This window comes from Nymphalis io, chromosome Z, assembly GCF_905147045.1.
Source record: "Nymphalis io chromosome Z, ilAglIoxx1.1, whole genome shotgun sequence".
NCBI classification, from domain to species: domain Eukaryota; kingdom Metazoa; phylum Arthropoda; class Insecta; order Lepidoptera; family Nymphalidae; genus Nymphalis; species Nymphalis io.
The window spans coordinates 10963314-10980357 of record NC_065918.1 but is presented as its reverse complement, the minus strand read 5'-3'; the positions used below and the strand labels follow the sequence as shown (position 1 = coordinate 10980357).

At 31.8% G+C, this 17044-nt stretch overlaps 2 protein-coding genes across 2 annotated transcripts in view; both read left to right on the top strand.

Annotated features, from left to right (window-relative positions):
* The window catches only part of LOC126780773 (amyloid beta A4 precursor protein-binding family B member 1-interacting protein), a 273890-nt gene that overhangs the window by 202849 nt on the left and 53997 nt on the right, over nucleotides 1-17044 (top strand). The gene's annotated exons all lie outside the window — the stretch shown is intronic.
* Nucleotides 13951-16493, top strand: LOC126780786 (catalase). Its single transcript, XM_050505491.1, has 2 exons — nucleotides 13951-14149; nucleotides 14852-16493. Exons 1-2 carry the CDS (start codon nucleotides 14093-14095, stop codon nucleotides 16316-16318), a joined length of 1524 nt encoding a protein of 507 aa, XP_050361448.1. The 5' UTR covers nucleotides 13951-14092; the 3' UTR covers nucleotides 16319-16493.

Genomic DNA, 17044 nt, shown 5'->3' with positions numbered 1-17044 from the left:
AAATGGTCTAAAAAAATAATTTTCAATTAAATGAAAACCTAACCAAACATATTATTTATAGATGACAGAAAAAAATCTTGTGAAGTTTGCAAATCGAACCGGTTTAGTGAGGATACAAAAAAGCACGCAGAACGCAGTACATCGGACACTCCTACGAAGAATATCAAGTTGCATATTAAATAATATACTTACATAGAAAAATGAAGTATCTTGAACTTGAAATACCTTACTTTATTCATACATAATATAGAGCAAATTACTAATTTGATATGATAATAAGAATAAGTTCCTAATTTCATTTAACTTTTTAAGATTAACGGTACATTCTGTATAATTGCAGAGATATTTCAGTTCTATTATTTGTTTTATATTAAAGATGTTGTTATCGATTTTGTTTTAATACTAATGATAATATATAATATATTAAAATAGAGATTAGCCAACTGCGCAAGAGATATAATAGTGGACAAGTGTGTGCGCAAACACAGGTAGTCTCTTTTCCCTAGCTCTTATAATCAGATGGGACGGCAAACCGACACGACCGGAAAGAGTTCAGGAGCAGGACAAACGGCTTTATGTGCTTTCCGAGGCACGGCAGTGAACACACTTCCAACTTCCTGACTCCGGGCTGCTACTAAGAATTTTCTGACAGAAAAACCCAATAACTTTTTATTGGCCCGACCTGGGAAATGAACCCAGGGACTCCGGGTCTCCTTACATCAAGCCATTAAACCAACGAGGCAGCCATATCTATATTAATATTATAAAGAGGTAACATTTGCCTCTCCTATGGCACGCCGCTGAGCTCGATCTTCAGATCTTCTCTCAATCTAATCTCCGTTCGCTACGTATGTCGTATATCGTCAATCCACCTAGCCGGAGGGCGTCTTACGCTACGTTTGCCAAGGCGTTGTCTCCACTCCAGAAAACGTCTACACCAACGGTTGTCGGTTCTGCTGTTTGTTTTTAATCGATAAACTCAAAAAGTACTAAATCGATTTTAAAATTTATTTCTATTAATTTCTTCACCACCTAACCCAAGGTATATATTTTTTACTATCGAGTGCTGCGAAAACTATTGATGATCCTGTTAGGAATATATCAAAACTATAAGAAGTAGTTACTAAAAAATGGCCATCATCTCATCTTGATACCCTTGTGTGAACACGGTCTACGTCAGTTATCTTAGTGACAAATAATACGTTAATAGTATGTAATTGAATAAATAAAGACTAAAGACAAATAATAACAATAATACAGATACTTAAAATAATGTGTTACATATTTATAGTACTCATCATTACCTACATAAAAATTCTCGAGGTTATATATCTAACAATAATTCAAAGTCACAATAATTGCTTTTTGTTCAAATTATTCAATAAAATCACGGATAGAATCGAAAGATGATGATTCATCATTCGTATCATGATATGAATCCTTATGCAATTAAATAACTTCATAATAAAGGTTGATTATGTAAATGTAATTTTCTATTTAGATTGTTCAGATCTTTCGTTTAGAAGTTATAATTGGTATAATGTCGAGATTTTGATGAATGATGAAAATGATGAACTTACATCATTCATAAGGTACTGTGTCACAAAGTGCACAAAATATATTGTACGATAAGAATCAGTTTTGACCGGACAAAGTAATTTAATAAATGACGTTAAAAAAAATAATCTTATATTCTATACTTAAAACTAAGTAAACAAGTATTAATTAAATATAAATAATTACAAGAGTCAAAAAAGTTACGTGTTTGCTTAAAATATAATAGAAATATATTTGTCGTTTATCTTCCTATTTTTGTTGTTAAAAGGCGCACGGATAAATTAATTACTTCTCTTTGTGAAATCACTGGTGGTTTGGCTTTGTGCAAGCTCGTCTGGGTAGGTACCACCCACTCATTCGATATTCTACCACAAAACAGCAGTACAGTAATTACAAGCACAAGGGCCATAACATCTTAGTTCCCAAGGTTGGTGGCACATTGGCTATGTAAGCGATGGTTGATATTTCTTACAATGCCAATGTCTAAGGGCGTTGGGGACCACCATCAGGTGGCCCATATGCTCGTCCGCCTTCCTATTCTATAAAAAAAGAAAGGGATAACATTACACGCCGTTACGCTAGTAGTTCAAGTATTCGAGAATAATTATTTAGCATATGTACCTAATTTTATATATTATTCCGATTGTGTGTGTGCGATGGAAGTGTTTTATTTTTAAATTTTTGCTCCCGTTTCAACTCGTCATAAAACGAAAAGCACTTTTTTTGCAAAGTATTACTTCTCCACAAAGTGCATGAATTTATAAATGTCAACTTCAAAGGAAAATGACCAAAATGTGTGGATCTTGGTCCAAATATCCACCACTAACGCGACCTATGTTGATTATTGTTCACTAAGCAGAGAGTAACTTTTAGTATGAGACAAAAAATAAGCTGACAGAAAAAGGTATGACTATATGAAAAAAATAATAGCTTAGCTTTTTTTGCTTCACTATTTATTTGAATCCATTTTCAATTGTGCGCAGGTAGCTACTCTTAATGATGCGATTTTGATCAAAGGCGCGAAAGATAGAAAACACAACTCGTGTTTCAAGTACCTGGTACAACTCTAGGTACTCAGATAAAAACCGATTGCGTTAGTGCTCAAGCGCATTATTTGCTAAGTGCGAAAGGGATAAAAATAGTGTTATCTTCAATTTGCGCGGAGTTATCGAAGAATCATCATTAGCGTAGCATTAAGAGTACAATGAAACCTGCGCACAATTGAAAATGAATTCAAATAAATAGTGAAGCAAAAAAGCTAAGCTATTATTATTTTTCATATAGTCATACCGTTTTCTGACAGATTTTTTTTTGTCTCATACTCAAAGTTATTCCCTGTTTAGTGGACTATAATCAACAGAGGTCTCGTTAGTGGTGGATATTTGAACCACTTTTGGTCATTCTCCTTTTAGTTACTTCACTTTACTTTGATAAGACAAATGTTAACAGTTTAACCATATATATTATATACACAGAAAATCTTGAACAAAACCGACTATCGTTGTACGGACATGTAATGCGTTCCAGGATGGATGTCATATTAAAAGAAAAGTACTATGTTATGATAAGAATGGCAAGAGGGCATAAAAAATATATAGATGAACTATGTGAGGGATTAATAATAATGTCCTCCAGACCGATTTCGGCCACGGCGGCCAATCTCAAGAGAGATTAGCCAACTACGCAGGAGATATTATTTATTATTTTATATTATTTATTTATAATTTGTGTTAATATTTTGTATTTGGATATGGTTCTGCTTTTTAAGTTTATTTATATGTAAGTTTCTTTCGTGGAAAAACGCAATTTTTCACTAAAAACATATAAAGACCGAGAGCAACTCGGTCGGCGGTCGCCCAAGTAGCCCCAAGTGTTTGACGTAATACGTTAATACGCTTGCTAACCTTACTTGCGAATAACATTGACCTTGTACGGATTAGCATAGCGACGAATTTAATTAACACTTTAATTTTGCAAATGAAGTTCATTAAATTACTTTTTGTGTGTTTGTATTGCTATAGGAAGTTCATACACTAACGATCTACATATTATCTTAAAGTAAATGGAATATAAAATATGCTTTATAGTCGTAGTAGTTTTTGAGATAATTTGGAAATTAATAAAAAGACTAAAACTAAGCTTGTTCTTTATGCGTACCTATTTAATATTTGTAGGTACATATATGTAAGTATAGTATTGAGTATATACATATATGTATTATTAGCTTTTGCCCGCGAAATTTTCAAATACAAATAAAATGGAATTGGAACGGGTAGGTAAACAGTGTTTATTTTTGTGCATCCTTTCAAAGGTTCTGGTAGTTCTTTCTCTAAATGAACTTTGCTCCATGCCACTTCAAGGCTCGGCAATACGCGCATATTTCCTTTATTGAGCCAATATGAAGCATATTTTAATATTGGGTTATAAAAAACCTACAATTTACATTTCAATTCACGGGAACTCTTCGGGATCTTATACCATCGAAGCGTCATCATCGCTAAAAAGACAGCCAAAAAACAACATGGCGCAGCTTGTCTTATGCAATTCTTGCACACGACTCCTTTCTTCATACAGGTGATGAGCGATAATTTCCTGTCTAGTATAGCTACACATCTGTCCCCAACATCCGTGATATTTCATGGCATGATCATATCATGATGTCTATTAACATTAAGACGCGTTTCGCTTTCAGAAGAAGTCTCTCGTGACTGAGACGCGGTACTTCTAAAACGCTGCTGGACGCTCTTCTCGCTCCGGCTCGTTTGGCTTGAGCAGATTAAGTCGATAATAGGTTAGACCGTTTTCGGAAAGGCATTATAAATTTTAATTATTTAACACAGTAATGGCTGTTTTTTTTTGCAATTGTACTGAAATATGAAATGAAAATACAATTATTGGTATTATAACCTCAAATATTATGCTATAGAAAAATATCTACAGAAAAGTAATGCGAATGTTACCTTTATGAAAAAATAAATAATTATAATAGGCTACAGGAAAAGCCATCTAGTAATATGTTCGTTTTTTTGTAGATTGTTCTTATTAACTGTTCTGTTTATCTTTGTGTGTCCTTCTGTTTCAATAAAACAAAGCTTTATATTGTTTTATTACTATTGAATAAGGTTAGTTGTACTCGATTGAGATCGGAATAAATATAACTTAAAAATGATAAACAGTTCCAACTATAATTATTTTTAGAGTAACAAACAACAAAAAAAAACGAGTAACTTATCTGTTTACATGAAAAGTACGCCACTAATTTCCTCAAATTCTGCTAATTTATCAATAAGTTCATTAAATGACGTGAGATTCGGACAATATTGATTTAATTGAAAAAAAACATTGGATTAAGATATTAGATGTAGATTTCCTGCGGTAAAATGAAGAATAGACATCCATCGTCACAATTAATAAGGTAGCGACGGACGAAGACGCCGAGGGAGTAGGAAGCAGTGTCGTGACGACCTCGATATTTTCAAAGCATTTGTCCAGTAGTGTAACAAATAGGTTTAAAAAAACATAATATTGTTTGCACATTTACTTATTTTGATTACTGAGATGGCCCAGTGGTGAGAACGCGAGAATCTTAACCGATGATCGTGGGTTCAAGCCCGGGCAAGTACCACTGAATTTTCATGTGCTTAATTTGTGCTTATAATTCATTTCGTGCTTGACGGTGAAGGAAAACATCGTGAGGAAACCTGTATGTGTCTAATTTCACTGAACATCTGCCACGTGTGTATTCCACCAACCCGCACTGGAGCAGCGTGGTGGAATAAGCTCCATACCTTCTCCTCAAAAAGGGAGAGGAGGCCTTAGCCCAGCAGTGGGACATTCACAGGCAGTAACTGTTTACCTATTTTATAAAAATGCAAAAAAAATGTACAATTACACTGTGCAAAAAATATTATATCGATTTAGTTCATCAGTCAAGGTGTGAATAATTAACCTACTCACACTAATTTAGTTTATTGTAAGTTAAATAAAATCATTAACATTCCTCGGTTACTGATTTTGTACTTTGTTTGATTTTAAGGTTATATGATTCACTATATCGTGAGTAATTACTTCTGATTGCAAAGTGTTTTTTTTTTTACTACTATACTGTTCCGAGGCAGTAGCCACACTACCTTTATAGGAAATATGATTAAAAAATTAATTATAATTTTGTGTTGTAAGTAATGTAATCATTTCATATGCCGTTAATATTCCGTCAATCATGGTATAGGTATAAAATTTTTCTATTCCACGTGCCTGGACTGGTATGACAATGGAATTGATGGCTAAATTTTAAACTATATAAATGTTATATATCTCCTTGCAGTTAACATCATCATATGGTTTTTTTATTTGAATGCAAGTAGAATTCATTATCTATTAAGACCATTATTTATCACATTTATCAGTAACAAGTTAACAGCGAAATTCCAATCTTATCGAGGATTTAGAGTTATAATTTTAGATATTATCTCACATACAATTTGATACGAAGGTATAAATTAATTTAATAATTCGACCGACCCACTCTTACATAATAATCGGATATCTTAATATTCTTACAAGTTGGAATGGTCAGTATAATTTCTCTGTTTTTCAAAATAATTTTATTTTCGATTCCGATTAAGTTTTTTTAATAGAAGCCGGTAACATAATACGGTAATATAAGAATAAAAATAATTATTCATTAAGTACAGGTCTATATAAAATAGCTACTGGACAAATCATAGGGACTGCAGGAAGACCGCATTTCCCCATTGTGTCGATATTTTGATTCTGTAGGTGAAAATTAACGATGATGTATATATATTCGAATATTTTTTTGACAAAATCTTATCTCCTATATTTTGAAACGTTGTGCATTTATCTGAAGTGGAAATGTTTTCATATGAAAATATTATTATATTTGCTATCTAAACAAATACAACCTAGATTTAATTGAACTAAGGCTTGAGTACAATGCATTCATCGGATTATTCCAAATGTACGTAACATTTCGAATAATTTCTGTAAATTTTTTATTTTGTATTAATAAATAAAATAATGTATATTTTAAATTTTAAAAAGCAAAAATCCTTTTTTGCTTTTTCCTATGCATGCATCAGAATGACTGTACAAAGTATCAGATCAGCTTTAAAATTCTACCAGCATTTAGTTCCTATTTAGTAACTTTACTTAAATATTTGATACCTAAATCATTAACAAAAAAATTAAATTTTAAAATATTGAAATTTAAGACCGGTGAAACGTAACATTAAATGTATTATTCTGATTTTTATTGTACGTTCAAAGCAAGCGTGAACACCTACTGCGCTCTTACCGCGCATTAACTTTATTATTATTATATTGATTATTAGAGACTGGAATAGAATATTTAAACAATGTCTGAATTTAGTTTTAAGGCTATCTTTTGCTTCTTTTTGGTCAATTTGTATAGCTTTTTTTTTTTTTTATATTCGCCGGGAGGGCAAATGACTCTACTCCACCTGTTGGTAAGTGGTAGTAGAGTCCAAACGCGACGACGGCCAGTACAGACGGGAAAAACGTTCTGCACTAGCCGCCTTCGCCTTGCCGGCCCGCAAGATGCCTCTTCACGCCTCGTTTGAAGGAACCCGGGTTGTAAGAGGAGGGGAACACGTGAGCTGGTATGGAATTCCATTTTTTGGAAGTGCGACAAAGAAAGGAGTTGCCAAATTTCTTTGTTCGCGATGGAATTGATGTCACAGTTAGTCGGTGACATCGAGAACCAGCTCGCGTAGACTTAAGAAGGAAGGGGGAAGCAGGAATTAGAGAAAATAATTCCTCAGAGCACTCGCCGTGATACAGTCGATAGAAAGCGCTCAGTGCTGCTATCTCACGACGCAATTGTAAAGGTTCAAGGGTGTTTGTGACCTTTACGTCGCCAATAATGCGTACGGCACGTCGCTGCAACCGGTCCAAGGCCTCAAGTAGGTACTTAGCGGAGCCATCCCAAAGGTGCGAGCAATATTCCACGCAAGACCGTACCTGTGTTTTGTACAGCAGGCACAGTTGTTGTGGCGTGAAAAAGCGCCGCACCTTGTTCAGAACTCCGAGTTTCCGTGAAGCTGTTTTTATAACAGCCTCGATGTAATCCCTTGGACTAAGGTCGCAGCGAACGTCAATCCTAGCTTGTTCAAAACCTAAGTGTTTGTAAGTAGTGTATGGTTCTAGAGGTTCAATAATCTCCTGATTCTAAGATGTAGCTATTTGGGATGATTTTTCCAATTTTGAAAATTTTAATTGCAATTTAATGGCACTGATCGATTGAATAAAAAAAATTGTGTTTTTTTATAGAGCTATATTAGTAATATAGAATCTAATTGAGACACTTTTCACAAATGGGTATAGTACCCTATTGGAAGCACTTTATATAGTTAATTAATATTGTTACTTTTACCTCCACTCGCCTTGATTTGATTTGAGTCTCTTTATTCGGTAGCTAACACAGACAGTAAAAGTACAGTGAAGGTACTTTTAATTTACTATGTTGTGAAATATAATGCAATATTTTACTTGCCTAGATAACTTCTACGAAATGCGCATATAGTGGAAATTATGAATATAATGAGGCATAATTGTTTCCGTTGAGTCGATTGTTATTATAAATGTATGACTTAAGGTGATGATTGCTCATCTTATTATTATTGTGTAATCAAAAATATATATTGGATCTTAAGAAATCACAATAATAGGCTCGAGGGTAAATTAAGTAACTAATTTTATTAATTATATTTTGAGTATTACACCATATTAAAAGATAATTTTATTTAATAATAATTCAATTTATTTCATTATTTTCTTTTGCATACGTCCTTAAAACGGTAGTGCTAATTCGTGTTAAAATATGAAAACATTTAGTACTCCACTGTCACGCCGCTAACAACTAAAAATGACATACCAAAGTTACCTATTTTCTGAAGTTATTATTCTCATATAATACTGAAAAATGTTCTTATTAGTTTTTACGCTAGATTTAATAAAATAAAATATCATTTTTAATTTGTTCTTCATGTTCATCTTTCAAAAGAAAAAAAAATTTTCTTTGTGCAAATACAAATATATATATATCTTAAAATATTTCTTTATAAAGTTCCTCCTAGCTAACGCTTGGCGAGCATTATAATGCCTCTTTAATATATATATATATTATTAAATTCGGTCGACGTATCTGATCTATAACTTCTTTTGTCATTGTAGGTACTTACCACCAATATAATAAAGTAGCGTCGCAAGTTAAATACTAAAGTAGCATGAAAGTGGAAATAAGGGCATGTCAAAAGGCATGTCTCTAAATATCCTTTTCATTAGATAGCCGAAAATTAAATTTAAGTATTGCATTGGTTATATATTCTTAGTTGCACAAAGGAACATGTGAGAGTTGAATTTAATTTATTTAGTTTTATTCACATAACACATTCTATTAATTTATACAAAAATGCAAAACAAACTGACAAACTCATGAAAAATAATACTTAGATATGAACTATTACATCTCGTAGCGAGGCTTAGTTTTTGAGATACGGAAGCGTCTGTGCTTGGGTCTCCAGAAGTGTTCGAGTCTTGTAAAGAGGGTTTGATAAATTTTTTATTCATATTAAAAATAAGTGATTGTGGCACTTAAGTAGATCCAGATTAAAATCAGGTATTGTTTTTTCCACACTAAGGAAAGAAAATTTAAATTGGAAAATCTTATCCATCAAAACGCAAATATAATCGCTACGGTATTTGAATTTCAAAATTTAACTACAGTTAAAATTTTACATTTTGTATTCTAGTTCTAAGTAAGTTCCTAAGTAATAGAACATTTACGCGAAATCTCGCGTATTTTTTATATATTTCACATTTTATAATATAATTAAAAGTTAGCCTAATCACAATGGCACGCATATGACACTGCAAGTGCAACGAGGTTCAGTGTAGTGATACAGTCTGACTGGTATTAAGCGGTGAAGGTTAACATCACAGGCATACATACCTGTAACATTCGTTTTAAAAAAACGGCCTTATTAGTTATATATCGAGTAATTCGTTAATCAATGCGGTGCCTTCTTTTTCGAATCTCAAATCAATAATGACAGAATGATCAAAATCAGTGTTTAAAGAAACAGCCGCTAAATCAGCCGCAAAATTATTACCGATTTAATTCGCATGAATTACCTTTACGACTAATGCAAACAACTATTGGCATCACATGTAATTAACGTGTGCATTTATAAGATGTTTACGCTCGCTGCGCCCGCGTGTTAGGGCAGATGTTAGGTGTAATACTGTGGCCTTTCTGTACCCCTGAAAGCGTCTATGCAAACTTTCATGTTGATTAGTTGAGTAGTTAAGACGTGAAAGCGTAACAAGAAAATAAATAAACAAAATTCACTTTCGCATTTATAATGTTAGTTAGGATGGGTATGATCTTATTATTATATTTTCGTAATACCCTTTGTTAGTGCTTTAAGATGCTAATACTATTGCCATATTTCGAAAGTCTTTTATAGTTAACACAATGATCAGAAGTCATTCAATATACTATATAATTACAATTACAAGGCCGTTTATGTAGTAAAGAATATGTAAGAATAAAGATTTTGTAAAAAAATATATTGTTTAATAAACAACATAGTTTTTTTCACAGGACAATGATAAGGCCTCCTAATGGACTAATGGTTTATCATTCCTAATGGACTAATGGTTTATTTTAAAGATGATTACCGCTTTTTAAGTAAATAAATTAGTAAAAACGCGATAATAACCGATATCATTGTATAACGTGAGTTTGTTTTAGAAATTCTTATATTGATAAGGGCAATATATAGTATTGATTATGTTGTTTTAAACTTGTCATAAATACACTAAGATTGACATATTTTAATTCTTTACGTATTAAATTTATTATCAAAATGTGAGAGATTTGTGAACTAACTTTAGAGCTATTTAATAACGTTTTCGGGTTAAAGAAACATTATTCTCATCAAGAAACAGATTCTCTAACATAAGATCATAATATTACTGCAACAATTGCCCAGCGGCGCGGTAAAACATCGTGTATAAATGATATTGTAAATGATAGAAAAATACAATTTCGAAGAGGGTATCTGAAAACCTTGCATTATTGCCGATAGACTGCACAACTAGGAAGTGGTATGAGTAAGTGAGATTTTATGTTATTATTATATTAATTTTTTATTGCTACTTTTTATACTATTATAAATTAAATTTAATAAATTATTGTACATTATTTTACGGTTTGTTTCATATTGTGTATTTTGTGTCACTCATATAGATGTGATCATTGACCGAGACGTAACTACGTCTAATAATAATAATAATAGCGTCTTTGACTCGGAGTTGTTCGATAGTAAGCGATGTACAGTTTACAGACGAGATCGTGAAATTAGTGATTCCATAACAAAAAAGACGGCGGTGGAGTGTTGATAGCAGTCTGTAATGACATAAATTCTGCTAGCATTCCTTGGAAGCTTGGAATCGGATTTTGAGGCATTGTGGGTCAGTATTGAACTGTTTAGACCTGTATCCAAATAATCTTATAACCAAAATTTAACTAACTGCTAAGTTACGATGAAAGACTTTCATATTTCAATCTCCTTTCCCTTCACGATCGTAGACGTGTCCTTGATAACATTTTCTCATATAAGTTATTGGATGGAACAATCGACTGTAGTCATCTCCTTTATAAAGTTATGATTCGTTCTCCCAAAAAGGTTACTATACTATCAGAGTATACTCCCATCATTAAAAAGCTCACTAACTCTCCAAATAACAGGCTAATCATTAATCATAATAATATTTACAAAACACTCAATATGATTAAAAAAAGAAAGAGTCAAACGAAGCTCTTACAAAAGATATTTTTATTGACAAATTGAATTATTTTCTTAAAAAAATATATTAATTTATTTCAATAATGATGTCTAAACTGTTGTTCCTAAATCTCTGTTTTAACCTCTTTATTATTTAGACCTCTTACTACTATTTCATTTAATCCTATTCTAAATTTTAATGTTTTTATGTAACAGTATTTTATTCGTTTTATTCCAATTATGTACTTCTAAGTTTTATCCAAATCCTCTCCTCGAAAAGAGGAGAGGAGGCCTTTAGCCCAGCAGTGGGACATTCACAGGCTAGTACGGTAAGTTTTATAATAATTTATTTGTTAATATCTCATTAAATTTGTTATTAATATTGTTATTTTAATTATTAATTTTGTAAATTTGAATTTGATTTGTAGATACATTTTGCAACATCTGTAATTAAGAAGACACTCGATTTATATAACTATGTTTAATGACTCATTTGTATTTAATAGTGTACTCCTTGTTGGTGTTGATACTTTAATAAGTATATAAATCGCTGATATAAATATGTTATTATTTATATTTTACGTTAACATATTTTGTTTTAACTACATACAATAATAGATACGATTGGTTGAATGATGATGACTTTGGACGATGAAATGCTATAAAAGTAACATATACAACAAGTATTGCAACAGGAATGTTTATTTTCGTTATGTAATGAGAACACATGTATTCTACATCGGGCATTGCACTATAACTAAGTATATCTATACTGCTAAAGTACGACGTACATACGTCGTAATGTATAAGTAGTTTATTTAGATATTATTGATACTTTCTTTAGTTTTCTAGCAGAGCTAGCTATGATATCTAAGGCTGATTGAAATGATATTAAATACACAAGTAACATACCTTGAAATAAATATAATTGGAACATATTTTCTATGATTAGGCGTACCTACACATTATAAAACGAAAGGATAAAAATATTGTCAACTTAAGGAATAAATTGAAATATTCTCCTGTAGTGTATCATCATCCATCTATAATAATATATTAATTAGTATTTTATAATACAAATACATATTATATGTCATCTAGGGTGACACACATCGCGGAGCGCAGGAAAATACAATAATACATATGTATGTGGATTATTGGCGCGAAGTGAAGGCGGTGTGTGTGCATAGCAAGCTGATATAAAATATAATAAATCTTATTTAGTTTGTAATACCGACCTTACGTCTTGAGTTAGTGTGAACATTATCCCATATATGATTTTACATGAAAGAGAATCATTAGTTTAATGTTATTAAAAATTAGTTTAATGATTCTCTTTCATATTAAATTGGCCTTACTTGGGACAAATTTTATAATCGCCAGTTAATATTTTCCGTAAGGGTATCTAAATTTGACATTTTGACAGTTTTATTTTTAAAACTAAACTTTTGATACACGGTCAATTTTATTATTACAGTTTACAATTTTAGTATAAGCTTACAGATGATTGCAAAATACTTTATTAATTCGATTTAAGACTCTTAACGCTAAGACGTTGTTATGTCATTCTTAATTGATAAAATTACAACTTAGCTATAAACATTGTACTGATACAAACCGCAAAAAATAAATATAATGATATTAATTGGTGCGATGTTTAAGCTTCGCTTTGACAATAAAAGTTTCAAAAGTGAAAAAAGTTCTTATCCAGGACAGTTTATTTGTGCCAATATTGTTTTTATAGTCTAGATTATGATTATGATAAATCTAGACAATAAAAACAATATTGGCACAAATATATTATACTGGATAAGAATTAATTATTAAGATGTCAATTAATAAATATGTTGTTTTCTCCATTTCAGTCAAATAATCATTTATCTGCTTTATCTTTTTTTATTGTACAGCTCATATATTTGAGCTAACTAGCTGTTTTTGATAAACTTAAAATAGTTTGAGGTATTTAGAAATTATTTGGGTACTCGTTAGGAAAAAACTTTATCCCTCCCTGAGAAGAGTTAGAAATACTTTTTAAGAGGACGTTCTCACTAAACTACTACACTCACACTAAACTAATTTGATGAAAAAACATTGTTTTGGTATTAAAATTACATTATCATTTTAAAAAGGTTTTTTGTAATAATGTGCCTAAATTTGAAATTTGTCCTGTAATAAGTCATTGTTTTCTATTTCTAATCAAGTATCCACAATTTTTACGCAATTTATATTGAGGATAGGTACCTGTTTTATTTCTTACACTGCAAAAACTAGACATCTTAAAAAGTATTAACTAAATCAGTCGTAATATATTTTATCTGTAAACTGTAAAAATTCACGCCTTATGTCATATTTCACAAATAATATTTTTTTATAACCATCCCTATAACTCCAGATATACAAAAATAAGATAAATTAAGTGAACAATGCTGGTAAACAAATTATTATACAACTCAACGTGCAATTAGGCTTTCTCTAAATTACTGTGCAGTGAATTCTTTGTGTAACAAAAATATCAGTTTCGCTGTTTCCAATATATAGTATGTAATAATAATTAAATTCATCATTCGTAAACACTAGATGCGATAGTTGTTTATCATTACCGATTCTATATAAAGGATCGACGAAGCGTTCATTTATTAGTTGTGAACACAGTGCGCGTCCAGTGTGTCGCTCTGTCTACCGCGGATATAAATTAAAACAAAATGGCTTCAAGAGACCCCGCTTCTGATCAACTTGTTGATTACAAGAAATCCGTAAAGGTAAGTTTTAAATATCTCTCTATTTTGCTATGCTCATTTTAACTTATTACAGAAGTCGTTGACAGATGAATAATATAATTATCAGTAATTTTCGGAATAAACTAAAACATTCAATAACCTCAAGTCTATTAAATTGTAATAAGTTTCTTTTTTCTATTTAATCGACTCTGCAATGCATTCATTCTGTCATAGTAATTATTGTTTTTTTTTTTTTAAATATTATAAGATACTTGAACAACGATTAGAATATGAACTTTGGCATTCATTATCATAGGTACTTAAAATATTGTTGATTTGCTATCTTGTTATCAATTCAACAATTCAAGTTAACAGTCAAATTTGCAAAAATAAATGATAAAACATAATTAAAATGACTATTAAATGATTTTAAAGTAAGTAGTTCTTTATAATTGTGGTCTAAAAAAGTTATCATTCGTTGCAAGCAATTGTCTTAAAAAATATCAAAGTCATTACTAAAATACATAAATATCAAGTTAATTTACATAATAAATTGTTTTGTATTTTTCCTTATATTTTATTTTCTGCTGTTGCAAATTGAAATATTAATGCCATGCGAACTAAAGTTTTCTTTATAGATTTTTATGTAAATATAAAATATTGGGATAAGAAAATAATCTAGCTATTTCTTATATAACATGTATGTTACTAGGAATGGTACCTAATATTTTATATTATTTACAGGATTCACCAGGTTATATCACCACTAAGTATGGTGCACCTGTGGGAGTGAAGACTGCTATTCAAACTGTTGGGAAGAATGGCCCAGCCTTACTTCAAGATGCCCAGTTTCTTGATGAGATGTCCTCCTTTGATAGGGAGCGTATTCCAGAAAGAGTAGTTCATGCTAAAGGGGCTGGTGCTTTTGGTTACTTTGAGGTTACTCATGATATTTCTAAATACTCAGTTGCCAAAGTCTTTGAGAATATTGGCAAGAGAACACCCATAGCTGTCAGATTCTCAACAGTTGGTGGTGAAAGTGGTTCAGCAGATACAGTCCGTGATCCTCGAGGTTTTGCTGTTAAATTTTACACTGATGATGGTATCTGGGATCTTGTTGGAAATAATACACCTATATTTTTCATAAGAGATCCTACTCTATTTCCAAGTTTCATCCACACGCAGAAGAGAAATCCTGCAACTCACTTGAAGGATGCTGATATGTTCTGGGACTTTATGACTCTAAGACCAGAGACAATGCACCAACTTCTTTACTTATTTGGTGACCGTGGTATTCCTGATGGTTATAGGTTTATGAATGGTTATGGTTCCCACACATTCAAACTTGTTAATGCTCAAGGAGTAGCACACTGGGTAAAATTCCATTATAAGACTAACCAAGGTATTAAGAACTTACCTGTTGACAAAGCTGCTGAGCTTGCATCTTCTGACCCTGATTATTCTATCAGAGATCTTTACAATGCCATTGCAAAGGGTGATTACCCATCTTGGACTCTTTACATTCAAGTCATGACAATGGCTCAAGGTGAAAGCTGTAAATTCAATCCATTTGATCTGACAAAGGTCTGGCCTCATAGTGAATATCCTCTTATTCCTGTGGGGAAATTAGTTTTGGATAGGAATCCGAAAAATTACTTTGCAGAGGTTGAACAAATAGCTTTCAGTCCATCAAATTTGATCCCTGGCATTGAGCCATCACCTGACAAGATGTTACAAGGACGTCTTTTTGCATACAGTGACACTCATCGCCACCGACTTGGGGCAAATTTCCTTCAGATTCCAGTCAACTGCCCATACCGTGTGACTATATCAAATTACCAACGTGATGGACCACAGACAATGTGTAACCAGGATGGTGCACCCAATTATTTCCCCAATTCATTCTCTGGACCCCAGGAATGTCCAAGAGCGCAACGTCTTCAACCAAGATATAATGTGAGTGGCGATATTGACAGATATGACAGTGGACAAACAGAAGACAACTTCTCACAGGCTAGCTTGTTGTATAAGAAAGTCTTCAGTGATGCTGAAAAAGAGCGTGTTGTAATTAATCTTATTGGCAACTTGAAGGATGCTGCTGGTTTTATTCAAGAGCGTGCTGTCAAACTGCTGACACAGGTTCATCCAGACCTGGGTAGCAAGGTGGCAGCTGGACTTGGACCATACAAGAAACACCATGCCAACTTGTAGATCACCATAGGGGACTGATAGGTGCTAATTTTTACAATAGATTTAAGTACAATCTATTTTTATAATCAATATTGTATTGGGAAATGAGGTACAATATGGCATAATTGTTTTATATATATATGCATATATAATCATATATTTTTTTAAATAGGCTTCAATAAATTTTTTAACTGTTGTCTTGTATTTTATTGTTCTCTATTAACTATACATACAAAGTCGTATTTTCCGAAATTTAGTATTATTTAATTACATTCCTACATTAATTAACATTTAATGAATTTCAATTAAAATTCATTAACATAGGTAATTTTTTAATGATTAGAAAATTTATTTAATGCTGTATTTGGGTTACTCAGTTGATACAAAGTGCAGTTAAGCTTGTTTAGCCTACATTATGTGTTATTATGTTGTAATATAGTAACTTTTGTTGGTAGTTCCATATTAAATAAATAAATGCGTTCTATTTTAATAACCTAAAAAGATTCGTATCCATTTTTTAATTAGCAAATATTTTATATTTAGTCTACTACTACTACTTTAGTCCTATATTTTATTACTACTGATTTCAATAGAACTGAAGCAAAATAAAACTTGCGTGGTATGCTATATCTCTATGTAATGAACTGAGTGAGCTGTATTTTAAGCATTTGTGCACAAGTTAGCCTTGTCGAAAGGTGATATTCTAAGGTATATAAAATTAGGTTGAGGTCTTTTCTACCACAAGTG